Here is a 10,504-nt window from a genome sequence, read left to right as displayed (position 1 = left end):
TAGCTTCCGCATTAATGAAATGTTTTCACTTAATATCTAGATTAAGGTTTTCACGACTTAAGTAAAGATAACAAATTGGACGATTTTTGATTTGCTAAGGTTTTCTAAAAAGCACTCACATGTGACGCTGCCAAATTCGGCCATAGCATCTAGGTCGGGTTTGGGGTGTTACATTTAGTGGTATCAAAACCTGGTTCAAAACTTGCTGTGGAACGATTTGTGAAACGATTTGAAATATTCTGATAGTAAGTATGTGGTACACCGAGCCTCCAGCATTGATCTTGTAAGTTCTTGAAACTCTGATATGTACAGTTTGAAAGCATGCTTATACTGAAAATTTTGTATGTATCTGTCTGAAATACTGTGTATGTGTTATGAAACACTTTAGGTAGTGTAAACTAAAAACTGTAGTTAGCTTACTACTCGCGATAACTGACTTTAAAACTCTGATACTGTCTTGCATAAAATATCTGCTAATAATTATCGAAACTGTAAACTAATGTGCATAAAACTTCTAAATACAGATTAATTCGATAATTACGATAAGCACACGTGGTACTCGTGGACGGGGCACTAGAGGCAGAGGTAGAGGCCATAGAGGGATTGGAGCTGAGTCTTTCGCATCTGATACGATCCCTAATCTGGACACTAGCAAGACACCGGTGTCACCTGTTACTGAGACGGGTGCTGATTCTCAGGACCATGCAGCCGGGGACACGCATTGTCCCAGGCAATGCTGCGAATCCTGGAGAAGATCGTTGGAGCTAATGCTGGATTGGGGGGCCGTGGGTCGGTTACAGAACGAATCCAGCCCAATGGGGCTGAGGTATTCAGGGGCATAGCTGGAGTCGCTCCTAATGTTGCTGAGTACTAGATGGAGGCTACGGAGCATATTATGGATGATTTAGGTTTTACTGCCGAGCAGAAGTTCAAGGGGGCTATTCCGTTGCTTCGTGATGAAGCATATCAGTGGTGGCTGACGGTTAGGGATGGCACTCAGCCTGACAGTCTAACGTGGGATTTGTTTAATACAGATTTCCAGAGCAAATATGTGAGGGCCAGTTATATCGATGCTAGAAGACGTGAGTTCCTAAATCTTACTCAGGGAGACCGTTCGGTGGCCGAGTATGAGGCCGACTTTCTAAGGCTGAGCCATTATGCACAAGGCATGGTGACGATTGAGTATGAGCGCTGTGTTCATTTTGAGGACGGCCTTAGAGAAACTTAGGGTTCTGATAGCTCCTCTGAGGGAGCAGGATTTTTCAGTCTTGGTCAAGAAGGCCAAGATAGCCGAGGAGGTTAAGCACGCTGAGCTCCAGAACCGTGACAGAGGGAAGGCTCAGAGGGATGTAGAGGTTTTGAATGTTGGGGTGAGGCCTAGGAAGAAGACAAGATCTGATGGGCCCGTGAGAGTTGGGTCTACTGTTGCATCTGCTGGGGTGGTGATTTGTCAACTTTGTAGTAGACGCCATCCGAGTGAGTGTTGGAGGTTTACTAGAGCTTGTCTTAGATGTGGATCATCTGAGCATTGTGTTAAGGATTGTCCATTGAGGACTAATCAGATGCAAGCTCCAGCTACTGAGGCTGCACAACCGCCGAGGGTAGTTCAGCAGCCACCTAGGGGCCGAGGCCATGCTAGGGGTGGTAACGGAATGGGTCGAGGGCAGAAAGCACCGGGCTGAGGTGCTGGGCCGACTGAGGTGAGACAACCCGCACTTGTCTATGCTGCACGTCATCGTGAGGATGGAGATACTCCGGATGTCATCACGGGTACGTTTTTTATTCTTAAGGTACCTTATGTTGCACTGATAGACATAGGCTCTACACATTCTTATGTTGCATGTTCTGTGTCTGAAACTTTGGGAATTTCGTTTGAGAGTACTTCTAGTGAGATTTCTGTGGTGTGTCCGGTAGGGCAGGCTATTAGGGTTAGTAAGCTGTTCAGGGACATTCCATTGGAAGTCTAAGGGACAATATTTTTGGCTGATCTGATGGAACTTCTGTTTGGGGAATTCGACTTAATTCTTGGTATGGGCTGGTTGGTGAAGCATCGTGTAAATCTGGATTGTGCTGAAAAGAAGGTGGCTCTGAGGATTGAGGAGGATAATGAGATAGTCGTGATTGGAGAGCGACGGAATTATCTGAGTAATGTGATATCTGCGTTGGTAGCAGAGAAGTTGGTGACGAAAGGATATGAGGCATACTTGGCCTACATTAGTGTTTCTGATTCTATGGACTCTTCGGTTAAGGACATCCGTACTGTGAGGGACTTTCTAGATGTTTTTCCAGAGAAACTACCAAGATTGCCTCCGAGCCGTGAGGTAGAATTTGGGATTGAGTTGATTCCTAGTACGGCTCCGGTGTCTATCGCCCCTTATCGAATGGCACCAAAGGAGCTGGCAGAACTGAAGGCTCAAGTTTGGAGTTGTTAGATCGTTGGTCTATTCGTCCAACTGTGTCTCTGTGGGGAGTACCGATTTTGTTCTTAAAGAAGAAGGATGGTGCGATGAGGATATGCATCGACTATCGTCAGTTGAATAAGTTGACAATTAAGAATAAATACCCACTTCCGAGGATAGACGTCTTATTCGATCAGTTCAGAGGGGCTTCAATGTTTTCTAAAATCTATCTACGATCAGGTTATCATCAGTTGAGGGTTAAGGAGGCCGATGTGCATAAGACGGCATTTAGGACTCGGTATGGACATTATGAGTTCCTGGTTATGCCTTTTGGGTTGACTAACGTACCAGCAGCATTCATAGATCTGATGAATCGAGTGTTCTAGCCCTACTTAGATCAGTTTGTGGTAGTGTTCATTGACGAATATCGGTATACTCTAGGACAGAGGATGAACACGATGGGTATCTACGGGTCGTTCTGCAGATTCTTCGGGAGAAACAATTGTATGCGAAGTTCAGCAAGTGTGAGTTCTGGCTTCTGAAAGTGACATTTCTGGGTCATGTAGTTTCTGCTGAGGGGATTCGAGTGGATCCTCGTAAGATTGTGGCTGTGTTGGATTGGAAACAGCCGAAGAATGTGTCAGAAATCTGCTGTTTTCTGGGACTGGCAGGGTATTACTAATGTTTTGTGGCGGGGTTCTCGTTGATTGCAGCACCGTTGACTAAGATGTTGCATAAATGAGTTCCTTTTCTTTGGACTAACGCACAGCAGGAGAGCTTTGAGAAGCTCAAAACAGTTTTCACTCAAGCCCCAGTTCTGATCCAGCCTGAACCCGATAAGGACTTCGTGGGTTACAGTGATGCATCACATGTAGGTTTGGGTTGCATTCTGATACAAGACAGTAAGGTAGTTGCTTATGCATCTCGTCAGCTCAAGACTCACGAGGCTAACTATCAAACGCATGATTTGGAGTTGGCAGAAGTTGTCTTTGCATTGAAGATTTGGAGGCACTATCTGTACGGTGAGAAGTGTACCATCTACACTGATCACAAGAGCCTCAAATATCTCCTTACTCAGAAGGAGTTAAATCTTAGGCAGCGTCGGTGGGTTGAGCTGCTCAAGGATTACGACTGCAGTATTGAGTATCACCCTGGTAAAGCCAATGTGGTGGTGAATGTATTAAGTCGTAGGGTGATGACTGACTTTAGGGCGATGTTCACTCGACTGACTCTTTATGATGATGGGACTCTTCTAGCTGAGTTGCAGGTTAAACCAACGAGGTTGGATCAGATTAAGGATAAGCAGTGGGAGATAAATCTCTTGAGTTACGATTCTGTCAGGTTGAGGCTGGAACAACCACTGATTTTAGGATTGACAATGATGAGGTGTTGCGTTTCCGAGATAGGATCTATGTACCAAATTATGAGGATTTAAGGTTGTTGATTCTGAGGGAGGCACATAGTATCCTTTACGCTATGCATCCTGGGGGCAACCAAATGTATAGGGATCTTTGAGAGTTGTACTGGTGGTCAGGGTTGAAACGGGAAGTGATAGACTTTGTTGCTCGTTGTCTGACTTGTCAGCAGGTTAAGGCTAAGCATCAGTTGGCTTCGAGGTTGTTGCAGCCGGTTAAGATACCGATGTGGAAATGGGAGCGTGTAACGATGGACTTCGTTAGTGGGTTGCCTCTAACACCCACTAAGAAGGATTCTTTTGGGTCATCGTCGACCGATTGACCAAGACCGCACATTTCATCCCTATTAGGACAGATTTCTCCCTACAGAAGTTGGCCAAGTTGTACATTTCTGAGATAGTGAGACTGCATGAGGTACCTGTCTCGATTATTTCTGATAGGGATCCTCGTTTCAAGCCTCGATTTTGGTAGAAACTTCATGGGGCTTCGGGTTCTCGTCTTGACTTCAGTACTGCATTTTATCCTGAAACAGATGGTTAGTCGGAGAGGGTGATTCAGGTACTAGAGGATATGTTAAGAGGGTGTGTTATGGATTTCTGAGGTAGTTGGGAGGAGTACTTGCCCTTGGCAGAGTTCGCTTTCAATAACAGTTATCAATCTAGTATACAGATGGCACCGTATGAGGCACTTTATGGTCGTAAGTGTCGCACTCCTTTGTGCTGGACTGAGCTGGGTGAGCAACGTGTTCTGGGTTCGGAGTTGGTTTTAGAGACTGAGGATAAGGTTCGTTTGATTTGAGATCGACTGAAAGTGACTTCTGATAGACAAAAGTCCTATGCGGATTTGAAAAGAAAAGACATCGAGTATTCTGTGGGGGACATGATTTTTCTTAAGGTCTTGCCATGGAAGAAGGTTCTGATGTTTGGTCGTAAGGGCAAGCTGAGTCCTCGATTTATTAGGCCGTACCGAATTCTGAAACGAGTAGGGCCAGTCGCATATCAATTAGAGCTACCTCCAGAGTTGGATCGTATACATGACGTGTTCCATGTCTCAATGTTGAGACGCTACCGCTCTGATCCTACGCACATTATGCCCGTGGAGGAGATTGAGATTAAACCGGATCTGACGTTCGACAAGGAGCCTGTGCAGATTCTAGATCGCGACGTTAAGGTCTTACGAAGGAAGTCTATTCCCTTGGTGAAGGTGCTGTGGTGGAATCATAGCACTAAGGAAGCTACTTGGGAGCCAGAGGATTCAATGCGACAGCAATATCCTCACCTTTTCTGATCAGGTAAAATTCGAGGACGGATTTTCTTTTAGGGGGTAGAGTTGTAAAGCCTCAAATTTCAGTAATTTTGTCTTTTTTTTATTGTTGAGCATGGAAATATCAAAACTATTGTTTTGATACTTTTTGGTATATATATGTGGTTTAAGAGGTTATGTTCTTTGGGGTGTGTTTGGGAGGTCCCAAGTTCAAGTTTTAACTTGGGCTAACTTTTGGTTTTATTTGAATAAAGCCTGACTTTAGGTTAGTGGGCTTTTTCGAAATTGTTGGTGAATGGGCCTGTTGGTCTAGTGGTTAAGTGGCAAGGGATTATGCCTGAGATCCTGAGTTCGAGTCGTAAGTGTGGTATTATTTTACTGATAAGCCGTGTGGACGTTGATTATCAAATTCTTCTCTGAAGTTTTCCCCAAAAGAACTCTTTCTGCCTTTTTACTCTTCTATTCTTCCTTCTCCGCATTCTTTCTTTTTGCTTTCTTCTTGCCGAAAGGCCCCCTTTTGTGCCACCGAAATTTTGGTTCTTTTAACCTTCTCCTCCATTTTTTTTTCCTCCGATTAGTTTTGGCGCGAATTCGATAAGTATGGTTTTGTTAAATTGCATGGTTTCGTTGGGAGATTGTTTAAGAGGGATTTGTGTTGCTATAATCAAGGTTTTGTGGATCACTAATCGGGGTTCTAAACAGCGAATAATCACCATTATTCGTTGAAGGTAAGTAGATCTCTCATTTCGGGATTTGCCTATTCTTAATAATCTAATTTAAGAGACTAATTTTGGACTCGGTATTGTCGATTTTAGGCTTGGAGTGCTCGTGGTTGGATTAGCAGCGAAAACGAACTAGGTGTGTACCTCGTTTGCACAAAAAACGAGTTTCAATGAAAGCCGAAATCAAAACTATCGGTGCCACACGGGCGTGTGGACTGCCCATGTGGAGGTCGTATGGCGATAGACAGCCGTGTGTTCGATGAACCAGATCGTGCACGTGCAACACGGGCACGACAAATACAGGCGTATGATGGTTTGCAAGCCGTGTGCGAGGCACAAGCTCAACCAAATGGGCCGTGTGGGCCACAAGGGCGTGTGGGCCTACACGGGCATGTAAGAATCTAGGCCAGGCCGTCTGATCCACACGAGCGAGGCCAATTTGGGCCGTGTGACCCACACGGGCAAGGCACACGGCATGTGAGCCCAATTTGTTTGAAATGTTCTGTAAGGTTGCACGGGTCGCCCAAGTGGACTGTGACCTGGCTGTAGGGTCGGTAAGCATCACTTAGACCCTATTCTCTGATTTATTACTGGATTGTATGAAAAAACATGTAAAATTTAAGCATGTGTATCTGTCTGATTTGGTATATCTGTTCTGATTTGATGATGGTATGATTCGATGTCTGCATGAGAGCATGTCATATTATTTATGCTGCATTGCATCGGGTTGGGATTGTTGTAATGAAGAGAAGGAAGTCTGAGAGGAGATTAGCCTGTCATCTGGCAGCTAAGCTACATACTTATGATATGTGCTGCGATGCGGTACTTTATGGTTTATAGGGCTGGATGGGTTAATTAAATCCCCATACTTGGTGTGTAGGGTTGAGTGGGTCGATTCTATCCCCACATGGTGTGTTGGGTAGGACGGAGATGGTGTGCAGGGTTGGTGGGCAAGTTTTCTGATATCTGATCTGTTGCGCATGTGATATCTGTATGGCTAAGGCCGATTAACTGTATTCTGTTATCTGTTTTTATGCATGCTGTTTGTGGGGATGTACATACTGAGTTGCAAAAACTCACCCCTTTGTTAATTTTGTTTGTCAAATAATCCTCAGCAGTAGATGGATCGGTGTGACGGAGGGCTCGATGGTGACCACTGGTAGACAATTACAGATTTTTAAGTAACATTTTATTTTGTCTGTTTTTTTTTTAAGTGTATGTTTTGTGATTAATATGGTTTTGGTCACGAACTATTCATGGGTTTATTTTGGGAATTTAAACTGATAAATTATTTGATTTATAACTTAATGATGTTTTAGCTTCCGCGTTAATGAAATGTTTTCACTTAATATCTGGATTAGGGTTTTCACGACTTAAGTAAAGATAACAAATTGGATGATTTTGTACTTGCTAAGGTTTTCTAAAAAGCACTCAAATATGACACCACCAGATTCGGCCATAGCGTCTAGGTCGGGTTTGGGGTGTTACACCCGATGAATCATTTAAAATATCGATGGATACCCGGGTGGTACAGGCGAAGTGTACAAATCTGTAATCCGTCAATTTATATTCGGGAATGCTCATATGAGCACATAAACAGGAATCTATCTCTCGAGCCATATAACGAGAAGCTCATGTGAGCCATGTAACAGGAAGCTTATATAGGCTATATAATGGAAAACTTATAAGAGCTATAATCGGGAAGCTTATGCGAGCCAATAACGGGTAGCTCCAAAGAGCCATTAATTAGGAAGCTCCGGATAGCCATATATCAGGAAGTTCAAGCGAGCTATATCGGGAAGCTCTAGAGAGCCATTAATCAGGAAGCTCACAAAGAGCCTTTAATTGGGAAGCTGACGAAGAGCCATATATCGGGATGCTCATAAGAGTTGTGGTATGTCTACAACACATGCAGAATCAAAACCAATCGAGATGCTCCGAAAAGCTATTAATAGGTTGCTCGCAAGAACCATATAACAGAAAACTCGAGAGGGCCATATATCGGGATGCTCATAAGAGCAAATAACGGGACACTCTTTCAAGCTATGGTTGTTTGTAACATATGCAGGACCACAACTACCTCAGGAACCCTATATCCATCGAATCTCATTTATCTAAACGGGACTTATTATTTATCAGGTATTATCGAATATGTGATCAATTTCATACATATGGTATTTATACAATTCACATATACAACATTAAATTCAAACATATAAATCTACATAATTTAGTTACACGAACTTACCTTGACAAGTGCTCGTGAATTGTAATCTACTAATCTGATACTTTTTCTTTTCCTCGATCTAATTTCGTATTTGGTCTACCTGGATCTATATGAGTAAATTTAGCTCAATTTAATGAAATTTATACTCTATTCAATCCAATTCACATCTTAGGCAAAAGTCTCATTTTGCCCTTATACTTTTAATAAATTTTGATTTTGTCCCTAGGCTCGAAAAATGAAATTCATGCAATTTAATCCTTATTTCAATCCCAGCCATCTTTTACATATAACATTAGCAGCCCATGTATTTCACAAAATTTATAATTTTTTCATGAATTTTACATCTTTTCAATTTAGTCCCTAAACCATAATTTCATCAAAATTCCATTTACAAAAGTTGTTTATCTATCAACAACCTTTCATTTTCTACCATAAAAATTCATAATTCATGCATACTCATCCATGGCAAAACTTTAATACTTTGATAACTTCACGAATTAATCCTCGAGATAGCTAGATTAAGCTATTACGATCTCGGAAATATAAAAATTTCTAAAAACGAGACAATAAAACATACCTAATTGAGCCTAATAAGTTTGTTCAAAACCCAAATTCCATGGCTAGGGTTTCCATGTTTTTGTTTTAGGAAAGATGATAATATGATGATATTTTATGTTATTTTATTATTTATCATCTTTTCATCTTTTTCTTTCCAATTTATTCATTTTCTTTATTTTATTTTCTATAGATGAATCATCATACTTATCTACTAACTCCTCTTAATGGTTTATTTACCATATAAGGACCTCAAATTTTGAATTCCATAGCTATTTGATACTTATAGCTACTAGAACTCAACTTTTGCTTTTTATGCAATTTGGTCCTTTTATCAATTAAACATGTTATTGGTAAAATTTTCCTAACAAAATTTTCATACGATATTTCTATCATAATTCAGACCATAAAATAATATTAAAATATTTTTTCTTTTCGGACTCGAATTTGTGATCCTGAAACCACTGTTCTGATTTTACTGAAAACAGGTTGTTACAATAAATGTAACACCATAGACCTAATTCGACCCAAGGAACTTGATATAGGGGTATTACATTCAGTGGCAAAGTGATTTTGGCTAATCACTAATATATTTGAACATAAAAAAATAAAGTTTTCATAACTTATATTTTAGTCCCTACTACTAGGAAGACACTTGATCTTCCTAAGTACATGTCATTCTATTCAAAATTTTGAAACATACCCTCTTGGCACTTGGAGATGTGATGAGATGGATGCTCACAACCTCAATTACAACTCTTCAAAATCACTGTACCTAATTTGCGCACGGAAAACAAAACCGTACGCTTAGTAAAACTCAATGATATTTCTATAATCTGAATATTTAAAGACAAGATAATATAATATGCATATTTTAATTATAAACACATTTGAATATTTAAGACCATATTTATTCAAACAATGGCATTAGTCATTCAATATTCAAGTCATAAATACATCATTTCATATCATTCTCAAATCTCATCACTTGCTATATAATAGCTTTTCACAATTTAATATATATTATTTATACAATAATATTATTCAATCCATATCCAGTTCATGAATACGTAATTCATGTGTCTCATTTTGATGTTTCAATTGACTATCCCATTTTCATTTCACATACAATATCATTTCAATATTAATTATAGAACTTTATTATTTATTTACCCCTATTAACACGAATCGGACTCGGATGGATACACGGATCCAACTAACACACCAGTTTGGCACCCAGTGCCTTATCGACTCGAAGTCGAAGAAATCCCTAAACTTTTCCAATCCTATGGCATGCCATCTATATCTGACTCAGCCCAATATAGTTAATAGGATTTCAATTCACTTTCCGAATACAACCAATATTCAATTATCATATTTGCACATATATATATTCATTTCAATTCAAATAATCAATATATTCATAATATATATCAATTCAATCCATTCAATCAACCTTTAATTCAATTCAATCCATTCAATCAACCTTTAATTCAATTCAATGTCAAAGTGCCAAATACTCACCTTAATACTTACCATATGCATTAAATAAAAAATACAACAATTAATAACTAGTTTCGGATTATAGAAATACAAACCAAGAATTCCGAGCTATTCCACGTCGACTTCTTCTTTTCCCTTTTTAGTCGAAGATTCTGGTACGACATTAGCTACGGAATTAAAAAAAAATTAAAATTCATCAATATAACACAATTTAATTTCATATTGAATATTTCAATTTTTGACTCAATATTTGCCTAATTTTCAATTTAGTCCCTAAATCGGGACTAACTTTATTTCTTTACAATTAATCCTATATTTTTATACAAATTTCACTTTAAACTAACTTTAACTCCCTATTTTCACTTAAATCCCTAAATTTTGAATTTTCACAATTTAGTCCCTATTACTCAAAATTTACAA

General features: G+C 40.0%; 2 protein-coding genes across 2 annotated transcripts; both read left to right on the top strand.

Annotated features, from left to right (window-relative positions):
* The first annotated feature begins 874 nt into the window (after positions 1-874).
* On the top strand, positions 875-1,682 carry LOC107919111 (uncharacterized). Its single transcript, XM_016848640.1, has 2 exons — positions 875-1,171; positions 1,257-1,682. Exons 1-2 carry the CDS (start codon positions 875-877, stop codon positions 1,680-1,682), a joined length of 723 nt encoding a protein of 240 aa, XP_016704129.1.
* A 309-nt stretch (positions 1,683-1,991) lies between these two features.
* On the top strand, positions 1,992-5,101 carry LOC107919110 (uncharacterized). The gene is made up of 7 exons (XM_016848639.1): positions 1,992-2,417; positions 3,169-3,407; positions 3,495-3,666; positions 3,741-3,861; positions 3,934-4,081; positions 4,347-4,415; positions 4,774-5,101. Exons 1-7 carry the CDS (start codon positions 1,992-1,994, stop codon positions 5,099-5,101), a joined length of 1,503 nt encoding a protein of 500 aa, XP_016704128.1.
* Positions 5,102-10,504: the final 5,403 nt, after the last annotated feature.

Source organism: Gossypium hirsutum, chromosome A08, assembly GCF_007990345.1.
Source record: "Gossypium hirsutum isolate 1008001.06 chromosome A08, Gossypium_hirsutum_v2.1, whole genome shotgun sequence".
In the NCBI taxonomy this organism is placed as follows: domain Eukaryota; kingdom Viridiplantae; phylum Streptophyta; class Magnoliopsida; order Malvales; family Malvaceae; genus Gossypium; species Gossypium hirsutum.
Note: the sequence above shows the minus strand (reverse complement) of the source record. Positions and strands in the feature narration are given on the sequence as shown.

Excerpts from the sequence above, each read along its gene's own strand:
- LOC107919111 (XM_016848640.1), top strand. The coding sequence starts at position 875 with ATGGAGGCTACGGAGCATATTATGGATGATTTAGGTTTTACTGCCGAG. Across the intron at positions 1,172-1,256 it reads GCCATTATGCACAAGGCATG|GATTTTTCAGTCTTGGTCAA; the intron begins GTGACGATTGAG and ends CTGAGGGAGCAG.
- LOC107919110 (XM_016848639.1), top strand. The coding sequence starts at position 1,992 with ATGGAACTTCTGTTTGGGGAATTCGACTTAATTCTTGGTATGGGCTGG. Across the intron at positions 3,667-3,740 it reads CTCTTCTAGCTGAGTTGCAG|GTTGAGGCTGGAACAACCAC; the intron begins GTTAAACCAACG and ends CGATTCTGTCAG. Across the intron at positions 4,082-4,346 it reads ACGATGGACTTCGTTAGTGG|ATGGTTAGTCGGAGAGGGTG; the intron begins GTTGCCTCTAAC and ends ATCCTGAAACAG.